The sequence below is a fragment of the Myotis myotis genome, unplaced genomic scaffold (genome assembly GCF_014108235.1).
Source record: "Myotis myotis isolate mMyoMyo1 unplaced genomic scaffold, mMyoMyo1.p scaffold_m19_p_16, whole genome shotgun sequence".
Classification (NCBI taxonomy): Eukaryota; Metazoa; Chordata; class Mammalia; order Chiroptera; family Vespertilionidae; genus Myotis; species Myotis myotis.
In genome coordinates, this window is record NW_023416320.1 from 19,395,449 (window position 1) to 19,416,495 (window position 21,047).

Genomic DNA, 21,047 nt, shown 5'->3' on the forward strand with positions numbered 1-21,047 from the left:
TGAAAACTGTAATATTCTAGACTAGCTATAGTTTTGAAACAAAGTATAAATGATTGAGTAATATGATTCAAAGCAAAAAGATATTGGATGCTAGTTTTATAAAGACTCACAGCGGGTTGAATAAACATTTTGTATTGAAAAGTCTCAAAGTTACATGCAATAAAATATAAACAGCTGGTTCTCTTTTATTGGTTTCTATGTGGAAAAAATATTATTTTCTACTGGGTAATTACTGAGTGATTTATATCCTATCTCCATTAGTTTAGATTTTAATGTCCCTAATGCTTATAAGAGGTTATTCTTTGCAAGTAAATGTATTTGAAGCAATTTTAAGTGTCACAATTTAATACCTTTTCAATCATTGGTTAAATATATTTTTCAGTCAATTTTCCAGGACAATTTCAAACAGTAGCAAGTGAAACATAAACTCTTAAATAATACGAACCATGGTAACTGAGCACAAAAAAGCCACTGGTTGTGAAATCACTGTGGAATTTGATGAGAATCTGGTTTGAAGTGCTATAGACTGACTCCAAAGCAGTGTTGCCACTGAACTGCCCAATCTGAGGTGAGTTTTGATCTGGTCCATCCCTGTTAGAGAGAGACAGAACAGAGTGGGGTAAAGATTAAGACTAGTTTTTTAGGTGAGTTTTCCACAAAGTTTAATAAAGGCATTAAATAAGAGATGATAGAGCAGATGAAATAACCAGTGAGTGCCATATCATATTGGTATAATTTGTGTTTATATCAGTGATAACATTTAAAAAATGTAAAGTATAAAATTAGACCAGATTTTTACCTAACTGAAGTGCACTCATATTAGTTGTAATCAACAACACTATCTTTGGTTTCCTGACTACAACCCAAGCTTCCTAAATTCTTGAGGTCTGCCTTCCTTTTATTTTCTTCAAATTAATCTTGAGTAAATTTAGAAGGAATCATAGAACTCACACAGTAGTTCTATTAACCAATTATCAGGAATTAATTCAGATAGTTTCTTTATAATATATTTTTAAATAAAGATGCTTCAATTAATAGGATAATACAAATATATTTTATAACAAATTATTATGAGAGAAATTAAAGTTATATTAAATCAGTATGATTTGTACATAAGCTTTTAAATTTTCACTAGTTTTGTAAATATATAACTTTCTTAGCTTAAACTTACCCTGATATTAATTCCTTGTTTTTGCATATCAGTTTAATAATAAATTAAAATATTTTTCCATATATAAACTTTTTGTTCAAAGTGTTTAGTTACTTCCTGGGAAAAATCTAAATCTATTTCTCTTCTTTGTCTCATTCTACAAACCACATACTGTCACCCTCAGTCACACCAGGTGGCAATTTCTGTTTACAGAGGATTGTGATATATTTTCATTTCTACCTTGATGAATCAATAAGTAATAGTGGCCCTGGCTTACCATACAGTAATGAAATCATAGACTGGCTCTGTTTGAAGGACAGTGAAATTGATGTAGATTCCATTCCCAGGGGGTACTCGTACAAGCCAAAAACAGTCTTGAAAGTTGGGGTATTCATCTGGATAACCAGGAGAATAAATGGTGCCATTCATAGCAGTTATATTCCCTCCACAAAGAGCTACAGAAAAGACACAAAACACAAAGTTAAAATAAATAATAATGAATTGATTATAAAGAAAAAGGTGCACATTTAGTACTTAAGCAGTATAAAATCCATCTGTATTATGTTTTTACTTCAGTTAGGTATAGAAAGTAAAGTTGCAAACCATGAACAAAATATTGCTAGCTTGTATTTATTTTTCTATATGAAGCATGCTACCTAGTTATTATTAACTATTATTAAATTAATAAATTACATTGTGTTCTTTTCCCAAATATTTTGTCAATATATATTTACACTGTTCAACTCTTATTTGTCTTATACTATATGTATTTATGGCCTTAAAAGAGGTTCAGGGATTTTTATTTAAAAGGTTTTTTAAGAGGAAATGTACCCAAATTCAGTAGCAGTATCTGGGCTATTGGTTTTCATAAGAATGATTATTAAACATACGCACACACAGCTACACAGACACACACATATAGGAGGAGCTCTAAAGCATTAACTTTATCTTTACTGGCAATGGAGAAGGTTAGGGCTTCTGCCAATAATAATAAAATCGGTTATTCATTACGGAGCCTTCAGGGTTTAACCTGGGTACTAACTATAATTATTCAACTGAAAGAGAGACTGTGTGTTTCGCATGCTATTTGAAGAGGAAGACGCAACAGTGCCCAAACAAAAATGATTAAACGTGGATGACGCATACCTTCACACCTTGGAAGTGGGTGATTCCAATTGCGACTCACTCCATGAAGGCAAGTGAGAGCTGAATTTCCAATCAGCGTGTATCCAGGGAAACATTCAAATGAAACGGTTTGACCCACAGTGAAATCACTGCCAATTACAAAGCCATTGCGAAATGGGCGTGGGTCAGGACAGCTTTGCAACTGATAGGCTGCAAAAGGGAAAAAAGGAAAATGTTTTTCCTTTCTGAATTTTGAAAGACCACAGATGCGTACTATTTGCGACTTGAAAAACAGATGCACTGCTCCTCGTATTTGGTTACAAGTAGCAATTCAGGTTTATGATAAATGATATTAATGAGAGTATGATATGAATTGCTTCTCATGTCTATACTTTTCCAATCAAATGTTAGTATAATTTACAAAAATGCATTCAGTTTCTTCACCCACTTATGTAATCCATCTAAATTATAAGTTTTAATGAATATGTGAACTACTATTACCACCACAGTTTTAATCAAACATATTCTGATTCCTTTACATAGAGTACAACTGCTTCCTGGTTACATTGCACATACATAGAATAAAATAAACACATGTAAGCTTCATTCTGAGTCTTTTGAATTTTATTTTCTTTATTTTTTTCTTTAAAAGGAATAAGCCACTGTTGAGTTTCTCCAAAGTAGCCATGTAATAATATAAAATACTAGGAAAAATTTTCCTCCAAGTATAAATTTTGTACTTTAGTTAACACGATATTTTGGGCACTTCAGTATAACAATGTGTTCATTTGTACATATTCCTTTGGTTCTATGTTCTACATGAGATCAAAGTTCCTATTTGTTTTGTTTATCATTGTATGCTAAAAGCCTTGTCCACTGCCCATCACATAGTAAGTGCTTAATAAAGACGGCTGAATAAATTTTGAGCCTATAAACAGTGTACACTAGGCACTTTTCCAAAATTCAGAAAGTGTTTCAAGTCTAATTGCAAGACCATTTAAAAATAACATTGGTTCTGTGAATCTGTATAAATTAATCTATTTCACAAAATTGGCATCAGCTCAATGATATCAATGCAGTAAATGAAGAGATAGTTTCAAAATTCAATGTAACTTACAAATAATATGTACTCATGATTATAATACATTGTGGCTCAAGTCAATAATATTAACATGAGATCAATGAGTAATAGAATCTCTATTTTATGCTTTTATCACAAAAATAAATATTTTTCGAGGACATATAGACTAAAAATGCAGTTAATAAAGTTCAAATTCCAGTTTTATATCATTAAAATAAGAACTTTATTTTGAGAGGGAGAAGAAAATGAGGGCAGGAATAAGAACATGAAGCCAGGTTTAAGTTCAATACCAAAGTGCTGGCATATGGTTCAGTATACTTGCTAGAAAAGGACCACAATATAGTTCTGAGTCTTTTAGCAACAAAGAAGAAAATTAGTTGTTGCCCAATTGTTTCTCAAATAATTAAAGTCTTTGGGAGCACAGTTAATTCTGTATTGTGAGGTGGTAGAAATGACTCCTATTTTATGTAAAGGATAATGTGTGATGTAGTGCTCTTATATTATGTCTGCAAATATAACACAAATTTTAATTATTTAGACCCATGTATTTGGATGTTACAATGTCTATTTTAACTATATTTAAATGTCCTCTTGGGTATATACTTTTATTCAGAAAGTATTTATTGTGCTATTATTGTCCTAGGCACTTGAGATGCATCAAGGAACAATACAGAGATCACTGCTTGGAAATCACAATAAAAATGTATTATATACTTACGAAATCCTTTAATAATTAGGGCAGATATATAATAAAATTTTAAGGTATTTGAATTAAACATCCAAATCATTGGAATTACATTATTTGTGTAAAATATCCTAACTTTATTTTTTTTAAATATATTTTATTGATTTTTTACAGAGAGAAAGGGAGAGGGATAGAGAGTTAGAAACATCAACGAGAGAGAAACATCGATCAGCCGCCTCCTGCACATCTCCTACTGGGGATGTGCACGCAACCCTGGTACATGCCCTTGACCGGAATCGAACCTGGGACCCTTTAGTCCGCAGGCCGACGCTCTATCCACTAAGCCAAACCGGTTTTGGCTAAAATATCCTAACTTTAAATATTTGATTTTAAATTTTAGACTTCAGAGTTGGAATAATGTAGTAACAGCTAAAATGCAATGATATATACCATATATATTTTGCATTCATTTTATCATATAAAGTTCAAAGCAACTTATCTGAGAGATACTATTACTAACTCCATCATGTAAATATAAAACTTTATCTAGCTTGCCTTGCTTAACTACCTTGCCTTGACATGCTTAATTTCACTGTGCACTAAGACTAACTCAATCCTTTTTTCAGAATTAAGATTTTCTAAGGCCTCAGAAAGACATCATTCCCCCTATATAGTTGCCTGAAAACTGCATTAAAAAAAAATCTTTCTAATTGAAGTTTGCTTGGTTTAGGTTCTTTTTATTTCTAAAACAAAATATAGAAAATATTTAGAGTTAGATTGCTAATTACTGATTTGGGCTAAATAAGCTTTCACTTTTTATTATCCAACTCACCTTGGTATACAATGTGGAACCCTTGTTTGTTTTGTGAATAGTCACTGTGAAAGTACAGGCTTGTTTCATGAGTTGTGCTGAATAAGGATGATGGGATTTGAGGACCACTAAGTCGGCCAATAACAGTGCTAGTCTCTGAGGTTCCACTTCTTACTTCCAAATAATCATGTATAGTTTCTGTAGAAAAATTGACAAACTGGAGATGTACACCTAAGGAAGAAAAGCAAGCAATATTACTTTTTTTTTTTACCGAATTAAATGCACATACACACAAATGCACATACTCGCTTTAATGCACTTAGATATGTTTCCATCTAGGCACTGTTTTCAGTGTTTGTTCCAACCCAGTAAATGTAATAATAATAATAATAAAGAGAATATGTCTCCTCATTCTGACTGTAACTTATTTGGAGACGGGTACGAAGTCCATTCTACTATGCATTTTATCCCCAGGACTTAGCATAGTACCTGTAGAATAATATGTACTCAGTAAAGAATTATTAAAAGTATGAGCTTCTGCAAATTCATGTAAAACACTTAAATATGAATTTGTATTCTGAGGCTACAGATGTTTTGGGTAATGGGGTACTTAAATTCAGTCCTCAGTAAGCGAGATAGGATAGGATTTCTTAATTCTCTAAATCCACTAAGTTTCTATTTAAGGAAGTATCTAATCATCCTAGTCTTCTGAAATTTAATGAAAAAGCTGATCCTCAATCTAGCACTTCTATTTATGCATTTATAGACTCATGGGATATGAAGAACCTATAAGAGAATATATTTGTGATTTAAGAGTGAGAAAGAATTTATTAAATGCAGTATATCCAAAACACTGGCAATTTTATTATTAGAATTAAAAAAGTATATTCACAGGGGTATTTAAAACTAAACATTTAAAAATTTATACTATTTTTCAAATGCAAAGTTTTGTTTATTTACAATGAATATTAAATTAATTGAATATGTTACTAGAAAATAATTTGTCTATGTACTACTTGGGTACAAAGTGAAGAATTACAAAAACAATCATACAAGAAAATTAGGTTGAATTTATCATTGCCACACACATCTGACTCAGGCTACATCCATGCATATCAAATAGAAAATACCATGAAGTTATCTACTTATCTATCTATCCATCTATCAAATTAAAAAATACCCATATTCTTTCAATTATCCAAGTATTCCAGTTGAAATATATTTGGCTTATCAACAATTATCCAAATTGCACTCCTCAATTTACATAACTGTATGTAACCCAAATTAAACTACAATTTATGAATATTTTATGTTAGACATTTGATATTTTTAAAGGATGCTTCTAATGATATTGAAAAACATTTTCACCTGTTTTTAATATACATACCAAAACCTACAGGCAGCTTTACTGTCCACGTGCAATCTAAACTGCTGGGGTAATTTCCAGGAAACCCTGGGCTGAGAATCACACCACTGAAATCTGACATAGCACCACCGCACTGAGCTGCAAGATAATTGAGGTCCCAGGTAAGCAGAGCAGTGGAATAGTTGACTATATTAAAAACAGATTGAAATAATTTCAAGTCTTCAGCAAGTCTCTGAAGTAAAACTGTTTGATATAAATTTGAATATTGCCAACTCTCATTCACCACACACTAGTAATGAAATATAATCAACCGACAATGCATTTTCTAAAATAGCATAAAAAGACAAGGTACTTTCTTTCTCTGCAAGTAAAAACAATTATAGCACAGCAAGGAGTAGCTCATGTGCTGTGAATACAATCAAACAAGAAGCACATGTCCTTTTCCACAGAGGGCAGTTTACTTCTCATCCTTAAGTGTTCTAGTAATGTTTTGATGCACTCCAAAGATGACGTAATTTAGAATAAAATCAAGCCAACAATATCAGTTCTAAGTACAGTGGGGCCTTGACTTACGAGTTTAATTCGTTCTGAGACCGAGCTCGTTAAGGAGCTCGTTAACTCAAATTACTCTGTCAACTCAATGCAAAAAATCGGCCGAAAGACAGCTGGTATCTCAAAAAACTCGTTAGTCGGGACACTCGTAAGTCAAGGCCCCACTGTACCACGATCAAGAAGGAACTGTTTTCAAAAATCTTGCCTCCTTTTACTCTTTTTGTAAGAAAGCTAAATAAAGAATTTTAAGAAAAATATTGGTTTCTAATGGTAATGTGTGAGGAATTTACATATCACATATGGGATATGGTCTTTATCCTAAAATAATTTAAACAGAGAATAGGGAAGTACAAAGCGTAAAATGATGCAGCCAATTTTGAGAATGTAAGCATAATTTATCAATGTGCTTGTTTTAGAATCTGTTATACTGATTTACTATTGATAAGCTAAGTAACATTTATAGGAACAGATAATTACCCAAGTTCTAATTTCTGAGTGATTAAATGGAACTATTTAACATGCATTGAAAGAGCAATTGCATTTTGGAAGCTAATTCTTCTAACTGAATATTTTTATCATTTCATTATAAAAGGACTAAAAATCTCATTTGTTAATTATTTCATGTTAAGAATAGTAACAGATAGATACTCAAACTTCAGGATATATATCAGAAAGGAAAGCTAAGTAGAAAGTCTATCCATGTTCTGTAGGATAGCAATAACAGGTTTGGCTGCTCTCTTTATATGGTTTGAATAAATTATGTATCAAGCTGATTTTACTAGGTGGATATATATATAACCTTGCAGTCAATCTGCATACAAAGCTTTTGTTTAAATGTGATTATCATTGAGAGCTAAAGATGTACCTGTAGACCTTCCCATCCTTCAGCGGCTTTGTACTGGACTTTTGTGCCCCATTAGACTTTTTGATAAGGACATAACCATAGCATAGCCCTCCAAGATAAAATCATCTTTGATTCTTCCTTCTAATTTGTCTCTATTACCTAAAAATCTCAAGTGACTTTTCCTTTCTTCCATAAAATATCTGGCAGATTATTTATTTTACAGTTCATAACACTGTAACCTTGTTACTGGGTAACTAGAGTTTTCAGATACTCTCTGAATCAGCCCCATTGCCTTCACTTCCTCCTTATAGAGCCATGATGGCAATTCAAATATTTGTCAATCAGATATCATACAAACTTGTTGTTCAAAACTAAGATGAGTAGAAAAGAAATAAAAATGATTTATAATTCCATTACTCACATATAACTTGTTTATATTTCTTTTTCTCTACAGAAATATATATATGCATGCATGTGTGTTTGTTTATACGTGTACCTATATAATGAAATTAGGATCATATAGTTATCTATTTTTCACTATAATAACTACTATCCTGAATGTCTTGTGTGTCCCAGGTGCAGTGATAAACATTTTAAACAGATTATCTCCTTTAATTCTTACAATAGGTCTGGGCGATAGACATATTATTCCATTTAACAGATGAGCAAACAGTAGGGCAAAGAATAAAACACTTGCCAGGCATACCTATTGCACCCTAGCTGATATTTGAATATAGATATGTTGGACATCAAAATCTGTTACGTATTCCTTGTAGTTTCATACCAATGTACCCCTATGTAATAAAATTTAAATTTTCTAGCCAAGTTTTGTTAAAATATCATTTTCATCGTATACTTCTCTCATTACTAATATATAGTAGGGAATGCATAGTTAATCAAAATGCAATACTTTACCTAAAAATTAACCATTCATTAAGAGTAATAATTGGTTCCACTAATATGATAAAATGGAAATTGTCACATAATGCTGGGTGGCATTTAACATAATAATATTTTCTAAAAGCAATTTGGCAATATTTATCAAAGCTTTTAAGCATTACATACAATGACATATTAGTCTACTTAGGTAAAATCTCAAGTAAACAATTAGAAGTGTGCATGAAGGCATGTGAAAAGGTCTTATACTATATGCCATGAAGCCATTTTAAAAATCTGATTTTTAAAAATATGTTATGGCATGGGAAATTTTTCTAGGTTAATGCCAAGAAGAAAAACATTATAAAAATATACACATAATGTAGAATCCCAAAACTTTATATTAATTTGTTCATTAAACAATATTCATTGGATATTTAAGATGAGAACTTTTCTAGAAATTGACAATATAGTGATGAACAAAAGATCTTCACTCTCTGCTCTCATATCAGTAGAATAGACATAATATTTATTTTGTTATTTATACTTTATTATGCCCCCTATTTTTATACACAATTGGATACACACATAAATATACACCCCACACATAGCACACACATAATTGGTATTATCTGTATATATAAATTTTTACGACAGGCATTATGTATATCTGTGTATATATAAAAGCCTAAGCGACCATTCGAACATTCCACCATTCCATCGTTAACTACGATGCGCACTGATCACAGGGGGCAGATGCTCAATGCACAGGCATGGAAACATGGAACATACTAATGACTCTCAGAGGAAAGCGGGGAGGGAGGAGAGTAGGAAGAGATTAACCAAAGATCTTATATGCATACTAGAGGTCCAGTGCATGTATTTGTGCACCAGTGGGGTCCCTTGGCCTGGCCTGTGGGGATTGGGCTGAAACCAGCAGCCTGACATCCCCCAAGGGTTTCAAGATTGTGAGAGGGTGCAGGCCAGGTCGAGGGACCCCACCGGTGCATGAATCTGTGCACCAGACCTCTAGTTTTATATATGTAGGTATAAAAATCACACCAATTCTTTTGATTTTGCCCTTCTTGCTGTTCAGAAAGGGCTTTCTTCTTTATCCATTTATCTTAATAACACATACCATCCAAAACTGTGTAAATAATATGGGCTAATTTCCCAGCCAACACCAGTTCAGTCAATACCAGTCTCATATTTCTGAAATTGCATCATGTAATCAATGGTATAATTTAATACTAAATTACTCTCATTTCATTTCTCTTATTTCTACCACTCTAAATGGTAAATGGATATTTTAATGATAGAGATCCTACCCCACATACTTTTTTTAAAAAAATATGTTTTTGTTGATTTCAGAGAGGAAAGGAGAAGGAGAGAGAGATAGAAACATCAATAATGAGAGTGAATCATTGATCGATCGGCTGCCTTCTGCACGCCCCCTAATAGGTATTGAGACCACAACCCAAGCATGTTCCCTTGACTGGAATCGAACCTGGGATCCTTCAGTCTGCAGGCCAATGCTCTATCCACTGAGCCAACCAACTAGGGCCCCACATACTTTTCATACTCTGTAGAACCCAGCATACTAATGGTTGCTTACAGGTAACAGAAATGAGGAACAGAAAAAAAAAATAATAATAAAGGGCGAGATAGAAATATTTGGAAGCAGCATTTAGGGCAAACGTTTGTGCCCATATTTTCAAAGCCCCTAGTGCTCTTTTGACATATATTCCATATCTCCATTGTCTGTCACCACTGAAGACATCCCCTGGAGTGTCATGTTCCATTGATAGACCCCAGATTCCTTATCTACATTGGCTCAGTTGTAATCAATAGGATATTTACTATTTCCTGATCCCTGGGTACTTCTATCATGTTATACTGAAAAAAACTCTCTCAGGGAATCAGAAAACCTAATGTCTTTTCTCAATTCTCTAAAGTTTAAAGTCATTCATTGATATTGAATTGGGGTAAAAAAAAAGAACTGTAAAACTTTAAAATAAAAAAGATATGAAACAGTTATCTCAAAGTATTTTTTACATAAGACCTGACAAAAGGCAAACTATTATTTGAATAATATCATATAAAGCATGTAACTTTAAAATTTGATAAACCTTATAAATGTTCTATATTTCTTTAACTTACCCAAACAAATGGGGATTGGGTAATTCCATCTTCTTACAGGTCCAGGCATACATGTTATGTGAGAATGACCCTGTGTAAATAGGACAATACAGTTCAGTACAGCTTTTTATTATTTTATTTTATTATTATTATTTTTTTAATTCATTTCAGAGAGGAAGGGTGAAGGAGATAGATAGAAACATCAATGATGAAAGGGAATCATTGATCGGCTGCCTTCTGCACGCCCCACTCTGGGGATCAAGCCATCAACCCAGGCGTATGCCCTGACAGGAATTGAACTGTGACCTCCTTGTTCATAGGTTGACATTCAACCACTGAGCCACTGAGGCCGGGTTCAGTGCAGCTTTTAAAAGTTAAATTGAACATGGCATAGGGAAAGACTATTATGAAAACAAAGTTAAATACATATTGTCACTTTTATAGATTTTAACTTTTACTGTAAGTCTTATTATATTATTTGGAATAAGAATGGCAATTATATATACTTTTGATAAAATTTAAAAAAAAGGTCCAGATAGAAAAATTAAGACTCCATATCACATTAGAATTGTATTTTATGTTTTTTATCAAAACATTCTACTATAATGATTACACAAGTGAAATGGCCGAATATAATGGTTTATAATAAATTGCTGTAATATTCAAGATGAGGTTAAATAATGATAAAATTCTTTCATAAAAATATTAGAACAGGTGTTGAGGTATATTAAATTTTAAATTGATATATAACATCCAGATAGACCTGATTGCACTTTTGAGACTAATCATTTGTGAGACAACCGTAAAGACTATAAATTATTAATTTTTAATTTAGTTTCCTCTAAGGAATTTATTTACTTAATATGTGAAATAGTTTGTGCTTATTTTCTTTTCAATTTCTTAATAAGTCTATTCTTTAGGGAGATTTTTATGAGACCATAATTTTGTGACCCTTCAAAAAACCTATAACAGAGGATCAATATGAAGACAAAAAAAAAATCTGAATATACATTGCAAATCCACTTTTTTAGGAAAATATATTTGTGGTTGATTTTCACTCCTTTGGGGAATTTACTGTCATGGAAATTTCATTTCATGATTTAAGTAGAACTTCATTTCTATTTTCACATTCTTAAATCCAAGAGTTCAATTGTAACATCCCATGTGAATACAGAAAAGTGAATAATTAATTTTGACTCAAAATTAATTTTTCATTATTTGCAATCAAAACAAATTTAGTTAATTTCAGCAAATTTCTCTCACACATATATTTTACTGAAAAATTGAATGCCATTTGACTTCAGGCTAATGAGGCCCAAAATCAATAAAGTTTTAAAACTTGAAGATTATAATAATTGGTTTGTTAAAATATCCTGAAAGGGTAATGAAAATAAAAACTATTCTCTTAAAATAAACTTACCTGCAGAGAATAGCCTTGATCACACTGAAATGATACCACATCACCAACCATGTATCTGTCTCCAATTTTAATTCCATTGCTGGGAGTTTGTGGTTCAGGACAGGAATCCAAACCAATTGCTAAGAATATTTAATGATAATAATATAAGTAACTTTCAAATAATAACTGCTTAAATCATGCATATTAAATTATTAAAATTTAATATCTGGATCATTAAAACTACATTTTACATTGTGGCAATAAGAATATTAAGTGAATAAGATTTAACTGCATATGTGAAGAGCAATGTCTTTAGAACGCCCCATAACTTTTGAATTTTTATGCCACTGAACATTTAGTAGCTCTGTGATTATACTTTAATTCTTTTTTAACTCCCAGCCCAAATCTCTTCTACTGCAAAGAAAAAAATATCCTAAAAATGAAATCCTAAAATAAAATAATAATTTACTGTGAAAATAAAGTAAAATTGCAGTTGCAAATGTTTTTAGTAAAATGACTAAAAATTATTTACTATTTCATTCATATCAGCTGGTGCCTTCTTCCTTCAAAAAGAATGGGATTTTTAATTCATGAGATATATTTTAATATATTTATTATATATAAAAATTTTAAAATATAATTACAAGACTTGTTTTCCAAATATAATCAGAAAGAAGAAAAACAACTGTCTTATTGAGACCTGAAAAGTATTGTGCAATGCATAAAATTTATTTTTGAGAGGAAGATAATGATATAATTCAAAACATTTCCATTATTTTTACATTGATAATTTACTTTTTAACATAAAAGAATAAAAGCATACAAAATACAAAAGATTTTCTTAAACAATTCATTTAAAGACTTAAAGAAAATCATTGTTTGATTTATTTTTTGGCCAAAAGATTTTTTTAAACATTGAATGTATTACATATTATTAAGATACTTTTATCTTTAATAAAGCAAATTTTTATTATTTACTTTTAATTTACAGTTTTAAGCAGTCACCACTCCAAAATTATATATATATATATATAAAAAAGCCAAGCGACCACAACAACTCGAATGACCAGAACGACTAAATGACCAGTTACTATGACACGTACTGCAGTGGCCAACCAGCCCGATTAGGGCCCTGATAGCCCCCCTAACCTCCTGCATCCCCTCCCCCCACCAGCCCAGCCCTAATCAGCCCCTATTGGGGTGGGCCTGCCAGACCCCACCCATGCACGAATTCATGCACTGGGCCTCTAGTCCTATATCATAAAAGCCCAATATGCAAATTGACTGAACGGTGGAACGACCAGTCACTATGACATGCACTGACCACCAAGAGGCAGGTGTTCAATGTAGAAGCTTCCCCCAGCTCGCAGGCCCCAGGACAGCCAAGGTAGGTACCATCGGGAGCCACCTTATAGCCCCACCAGTTGCCCCACAGAGGTAGGTGACTGGCGGCAGTGGCGGGACTGCCAAAAGGGTGGCGCCAGTCTGGCCAAGGCAGGTGCCATCAGGGACCCCCAGTCGCCCTTCCGGTCACCCGATATATCGGCTCTGACTGCCAGCCAGGCCCAGGGACCCTACCAGTGCATGCATTTCATGCACTGTGCCTCTAATATATATATATATATATATATATTTTCAAAAAAATACATAAAATCCTAAATTATGACAATATCTCATATATTACTCCACTCCTGGACCACATTATTTCCTTCTGATAGATTGACTCAGAGAACCAACTTCTACATTTCCTTTGTGGCACTTTATATGAAGTAATAATGAATAAATGCTTATGTAAACAGTTGTCCAATACTGATCTCCATTCTCTGAATGGGAGCTCCATACGGGTAGGTCAGAGTGCAGCATCTTAAGGATGCACTCAATAAGCATTGGTTGTATGGATGAATGAATAATATAAAAATTGAAAGTGAATTCTTATTTTAATTATTTCTTAATAAATACAAATTTCTATCTCTGCAAATGGAAGCCACTTTCTCTACCTAACAATACAATAAATGCTCAGAATAGCTAAAAGTAATGCATAATTAGGTGACATTTAAAGGTAGGAAATAGCATAACAGCAGTAACTTGGTACAGTTATGATTAGATCAGAAAGTAAGGCAGTAAAAAGGAGGAACGAATTATTCATTTGGGAATGCATTTGAGACAGTCCTGAAAGAAATTAGGAGAATTTGTGGAACGTAAGTCCAGTGACTGGTGTCTCAATTAGCTAGGTATCTAAACATATATCATGCTCCATATTTCTTGATTTTTTTATAATCTTGAATTTATGAATATAGGAAAGATGTTACCATTAAATTGTGACATACTTTTAAATTTTTAAGGGTTAAAGCTTTACTTCCCCAACTATAATTTGAGATCCAAGAAAAGACAAGAACGGCCTCACAATTGTTTTATCTCATTTAATTCCTATTATTGGGCCTTACACATTACATTCTTCTGATTTCATAGAGCCCTTTTCAGGAATTATTGGGTACAAAAAATACAGTATGTTACGATATAAGCATGCATGTGTTGTTTTTACCTTCCTTTGGTTTCTGGGAGTCCTGAACAGTACATGTATTACTCTTCCCCAGATTCTGTACATGCTCATTTCTTTTCCTTTCTGTCAAGTTCTCCATTCATTGTCATATATACAGAAAGCTATTAATAACTAGAAGTGTCAATATCCTCCTTTGGGAGGAGAATAAATAAAATTATGACAGGGATGCCATAGATATTGAGAATCTTGTTTTTAATCAATGTTATTACATAATAGATATATAGGAAAATATTTATGAAAGAATTTTAACTTAGGAAAAAAAAAAAAAGATACAGGCCTAGCCAGTATGCTCGGTGGTTGAGCATCGACCTATGAACCAGGTCACAGTTCACTCCTGGTAAGGGCACATGCCCGGGTTGCAGGCTCAATCCCTGGTAGGGGGTATACAGGAGGCAGCCAATCAATGAATATCTCTCATTATTGGTTATCTCTCTTTCCCTCTCCCTTCCACTCTGAAACAGTAAAAATATATATATTTTGAAAAGTGATATGAATTCTTATAAACTATGTAATAACAATTTTGTAAGTTAAAATTCTTATAAGTACATAATCACAGAGAAAAATGACAAAAAATATGCCAAATATTAGCAGTGGTTATTTTGATTATGCGATTTTTAGTGATTCGTATGTCCTTCTTTATATTTTCTTGCATTTCCAAAATTTTTATAATGAACATAAATTATTTTTGTAAGTAATAAAATCACTTGTCTATTGGATAAATTAGTACTAGCAGAGATTTATGGAGAACAAAACATACTCCCTTCTATTTTTCTAAAAATAATTGCGTTGAACCAGCTAATCTGCTGAATAAGATTATTTCAGGGAAGTAAGGTGATGAGGTAAACAGATAAGCAGGAGAAGTCATATGTTAATGGCCTCTCATTTTTTTGCAACCATTTTTTATGTGTACTAAAGAAAATAAAACAGGAACATTTGAAACTCATGTAGTTCATATTTTATAGACACTTTTTTACTTACACAAATAAAATTCTGAGTATTAAATAGTAATTTTAAAATGTCTTCTTTAAGAGTTAGTTTTTACTTCTTTATAAGTGATAAAACCAATAGGTTATTATTTGTGAAAATCAACAACAAAAAATAATTTTTTTAAAAAAATATATTTTATTGATTTTCCACAGAGAGGAAGGGAGAGGGAGGAATAGAGAGCTAGAAACATCTACAAGAGAGAAACATCTATTAGCTGCCTCCTGCACACTCCCTACTGGGGAAGTGCCCACAACCAAGGTACATGCCCTTGACCAGAATTGAACCTGGGACCCTTCAGCCTGCAGGCCGATGCTCTATCTACTGAGCCAAACTGGTCAGGGCCAAAAAATAATTTTTGTAAAAATGTTGGAAAGTATTTCCCCATGATTACCCAAGGGAATCAAAATAGTCATTTTAAGATTCATGAGTATAGATTTTGTAAAATTATGCCCTTTGCTATCAAACATACTCTTTGACTGAATTTTTAAATGAGATTTGGATCAATTAATCTGCAACTGTAGTCCCAAAAAGACAGAAACAAATCCAGAAACAAATAAATCCATATCAGAAACTGCAGTTATATCTTCTGTTGAATTACTGTGGTCAATTACCCTAACTGAAGTATTAAAATCATAGTTCATATTTCTAACATTTATTTATAACTAAATATTATTCTTTCCAATTCTGTTTACAAGGCAATCAATCTAGAGCCTAAAATGTTGTTAATCATATCATTTCTATCAGACTAGGGGCTTGGTGCACAAAATTCGTGCACTGGGGGGGGGGGGGGGTCCTTCAGCCCAGCCTGTCCCCTCTCACATACTGGGAGCCCTCAGGGGATGTCCTATTGAAGGCTTAGGCCCGCTCTCTGCTCCCCTTGGAGGTGGCTCCGCCCCTGCCCCCTCTGATCACCGGCACTGCCCCTCTCCCCCCCCCAACCCCCGCCACATCCCTGGCCAACAGGCCTGGACACTTCAGCAGTGGGGCTGAGGGGACTGGGCGCCGCCATCTTGTGTCTATGGGTGCTGCCATCTTTGTGATGGAGTGACAGAGTAATGGTTAATTTGCATATTACTCTTTTATTAGATGGGATAATTCTGATTATATAATTACATATATATTATTTCCTTGTATTTCACAATGATTTTAAGGAATCTTTAATGCATTAGGAAGGAAGACAGGAAGAAGAAAGCTTAATTACTGCTAAGATTCCCAGTAACATTGTAAAAGGAAAAACTCCTTCACAAATTTTACGTGACAACCCATGTAGAAATTATTGAAAATGAAGACCAAAGACAGTGGATTTGCATTCATGTGAGAAAGAAATAGGAATTGAATTGTGTCTTTGCACAAGAGGTTGTATTCTGTGAAAGTGAAGAGCTCGTTATTTTAAATATATAGCATGCCTTCAATTTAAAAACTGTCCCTAAATAATGGGTACAAAAGAAAGAACTATTATTTCTATGTTTTTACTACATTTGAGGGAATTTTAATGTACTAGAATTAGCATTTGGCATCCCACATTTATCATCATAAGACAACAGTTTGAAACTCACATAGAAGTCTCTGATAAAGTGTGAATTCAATAAGAGCTAGTCTAATTTGAGAATGAAGAAAACCGCAATAGTAAGCATGCAGACTTATTTCTGGTAAAAGTACCTTGGAATTACTTAGTCCATCTACTAAACAAATACATATTTTGTAACATGTAACTTGACTGTGGATACGTTTTTTTAGAAGGAACAATTCTGACACAATAATCTGAACTGGGAGCAGTGATTTAGGAACATGGGCAGGCTTTGCTCATACTTATCTTGATCTTCAACACTTTCTTACTCACTTTACCTCTGTTTACCTTCTCTGACATTTAACTTAGCATTACCATGCATAACTAATTGGATATTCAGTAATAGATACTACTTAAGAAATTCTAGCCTACAAAATAATGCCAAATTAAAAGACAAAATGTTCAATGGAATCTGACATGCAGGTTCCATTCATTCATTGATTAAATAAGCATTTACTGAGCATCTATTGTATACTCTGCATCATGTTAGATGCTGGGAGTGTTAAGATAGATTAGCAATTTAACCATGCTCTAGCAGTGGTTCTCAACCTGTGGGTCGCGACCCCTTTGGGGGTTGAACGACCCTTTCACAGGGGTCGCCGAAGACCATTGGAAAACACATATATAATTACATATCGTTTTTGTGATTAATCACTATGCTTTAATTAAGTTCAATTTGTAACAATGAAATTGGGGGTCACCACAACATGAGGAACTGTATTAAAGGGTCGCGGCATGAGGAAGGTTGAGAACCACTGCAAAGGAACTCTTCTTGGAACCACAGACTGGGTTAGTTTAAAACATGATTACAGAGTAGTGGAATAATCACAATAAATGAAGGTTGTCCTTCATTTCAATAATAATTTCATAGGAAATAACCTAAGTGAGCACTAAAAAATGATGTATTTCACCAATTTATGACAATAAGGGAGAAGGTACATGTGATGTACTTACAAACAAAATGGTGTGGAGTTTTGAGTGATTTTTCCTTCTTTTATGGGCAAGAGAAGTGTTTTTTCCCACAAATACATGTAGAATTTGGGGAAAGGTGGCAAGAAATAAAGCTGATAAAGGGAGGCAGGATATAGACTATAAACAGTCATAGAACCTTAACTAAGGTAGGAAATTGCATTTTCCTTCTGTTTAGTAATGGAGGGAAAATTCAGAGTTATTAAGAACATAACCTCTGTGCGCATTTTGGTGAAGCCAAGGGTCCTTATTACTTTTATTATATTTAGTTTTAAATCCTAGTTCTAGAAAAAAAATCTTTCTCTTTCTTTCGCTCTCTCTTTCTCTCACTCTCAGAGACCTAGCTTTTTTCTGCTTCTTTCTCTCTCTCCTCCCCGCCTATAACTCTAAAAATCCATAACATATCTTTAAGGGAGAAAAAAAGTTTTTGGTAGCTTATGTCAGCACCATGTAGTATAGAAAATAAAATAACAACAACAACAACAATAATAATAATAATAATAATAATAAAATCGCTAATATTTTTCCTCTGCAATTCTTGTTTCTAGTGCTTGCCTCTGCCAGCACCGGGTGCATAAAGTCTTTCTGTTCTGTAACACTGGCTCTACTGTGTTTCCAGAATTCAGAAAGTTAGACTAAAACCATCTCTAACTTAATAGCATAAAGAGGTGAAAAGTCAATGAGATGATCATGAAATAAATTTTGATTAAAAGAAATGAGGAAACTATAATACAATTGTAATGTCCTCACAGGGTTAATGAATGAAATGCATTTATAAAGCTCAATTATACTTATTTGTATGTAAATTTTTAGTTAGTGGCAAGTGAAATTAGAAATGACAAATAATTTAATTTGGACAGGAGGTGTTTCTATAATTAGTATTTTATGTGATGATTTGTATAAACTAGTTAGAACAAAATAAGTAGTTTAAGAAAAATATAATTAATTTTAAAATCATGATTTTTCTCAGATAATTATCTAATTAGCCCAAGGGAGGAAACCATTTTTAGTGATTATAAAAATAAACTCATTAAGACCTAATGCATTATCACTTAAGCATATTGCTTAAGGATGGGGAGCAGTAAAGTAACTATTGCACTGAATTGAATCTTTTGTTGTTTATAAGCTAGAGTTAAATGGTACATTTCTGGATGTTTACTATTTTATGATTAGTTTCGTGCTTTGGAGTATTCAGGCCCTCCAACTATTGCATGGAATAAAATTATGTTTTCTAGACTACCTGAAATTTCCCAGGATTTAACAAACTTATTAGAGGCAGATATCAGGAGTGCTCTCAGTGTGGGAGGAGAGAAAAATGTGCTCATTATGGTAATGTAACCACATAGAAACTGTTTCTTTAACAGGACCCCTTCTCCTTTCTGCCCATGCAGTCCACTCTCTCCTTAATCAGTAAACCCTTAGGACACTGGACTCTGGTTAGCATCCAACTGTCTTCTAAACAAAGCCTCAGGTCTGTTGATTACAGTTGTGTTTCAGCCCCAGGCCAACGAAAACAGAATGACCCTAGGAACCACACCCCTCATGAACCAGACAGAACAATGCCATGGCTGAATCAGGACCTGACACAAAGATCCTACCCTGGCCCCAACCAATCAGTAGAGCCCCAAACCTAACTCATTCCCAGGAAGCCATGGGAGCCACGCATTTGAGCAAAAGCTCACCTATGACTCTGGGCATGGCGCTATTTCCTTAAAAATAAATGTTTACTTTCTTGCTTGCAAACTCCTGTTTGCATTTGATTGGGTTTTAATGCTCACAGGCAAATGGACCTGTGTAGTCTGGTGAGGTTAACATGCGCCTTTGACTTCCTCAGAGACTATGTCCTGAGATCTTTGAGCACCCCTAAATTTTACAAACACCATTAGTACAGGTAGTTTCCCCTTTTAAAACATGTACATTTTATAATTTCAAAACCAAAAAACAACCCCTGTTAATTGATTTATAGATATTCCACTTATTTATTTATGCATTTATTGGTTGATTCTTGTATGTGCCCTGAACCGAGATTGATCCTGTAACCCTTGTGTATTGGGATGACGCTCTAACTAACTTTGCTGCCCAGCCAGGCCTAGTCATCTTCAAGATGCCTATAATCCACAATTATCTGAGAAGTTCTGAATTAAATAAACAATACTTACAGTGTTTACACTGTAATTTTGCAATTATTTGTTCCCATGTTCTTATTCATAATTAAGTCTGAAGGTTTTTAGGACTAGACCTTATACAAGTTTGTAGTACTGACACCTAGCAAATATAGTTAGCATTTAGTAGGTATTCAACGAATATTTAATGGATAAACAACTGGGTTTGTTCTGATATTTGGGAAGCAATATTGAAATGTAAAATTAAGGGAGGAAATGAAGTATTGCCTTTCTAGGTAATAGAAAAGTTTACTAGGTAATAGAAAACAATTATATTTAATGATCAAAATGGAACTCTAGAAATATTAATGAGACCAAGTCATGTGAAGAATAGACTGTCCAGAAGGAACATCAGATTTGTATGATCCTATCTAATAAAAGAGTAATATGCAAATTAACCATTATTCCATCACAAATATGGCAGCAGTCATGGAACTGGAGCGAGCAGGAGGCTTAGGTTGCCCCAGCAATGGAGGAAGTCAAGCTTCCTGCCTGCCCTGGCTGGCCCTGAGCTCCACTCAAGGCTAAAAAGTTTCAATTGTAGAAGATAAATAAATCCCAGATACCTGCTTCCAGTCACTGTGGCCTCCACTCAAGCTGTGGCTGGGAACATGGGTTGCCAGGGGCAACCCAGCCTTCGAGCAGCCCCTCAACCAGGCTGGCCAGGCACCCCAATGGGGACCCCCATCCTGAAGGGGGTGTGGCCAACCTGAAAAAGGCCCTTAGCCCCTCACCCAGGCTGGCCAGGCACCCTAGTGGGACCCCCACCCTCAT

General features: G+C 33.7%; 1 protein-coding gene across 3 annotated transcripts in view; it reads right to left on the reverse strand.

Moving 5' to 3' along the window:
- Positions 1–21,047, reverse strand: part of CSMD3 (CUB and Sushi multiple domains 3) — an 872,847-nt gene that overhangs the window by 103,876 nt on the left and 747,924 nt on the right. For all 3 annotated transcript variants that reach the window (XM_036338167.1, XM_036338166.1, XM_036338165.1), the window contains 7 exons: positions 12,050–12,168; positions 10,651–10,720; positions 6,240–6,356; positions 4,874–5,083; positions 2,297–2,485; positions 1,428–1,605; positions 446–591 (listed from right to left, as the gene is read on the reverse strand). In XM_036338167.1, coding sequence (XP_036194060.1) covers positions 446–591; positions 1,428–1,605; positions 2,297–2,485; positions 4,874–5,083; positions 6,240–6,356; positions 10,651–10,720; positions 12,050–12,168 — 1,029 coding nt within the window. The remainder of the gene's footprint in view (positions 1–445; positions 592–1,427; positions 1,606–2,296; positions 2,486–4,873; positions 5,084–6,239; positions 6,357–10,650; positions 10,721–12,049; positions 12,169–21,047) is intronic.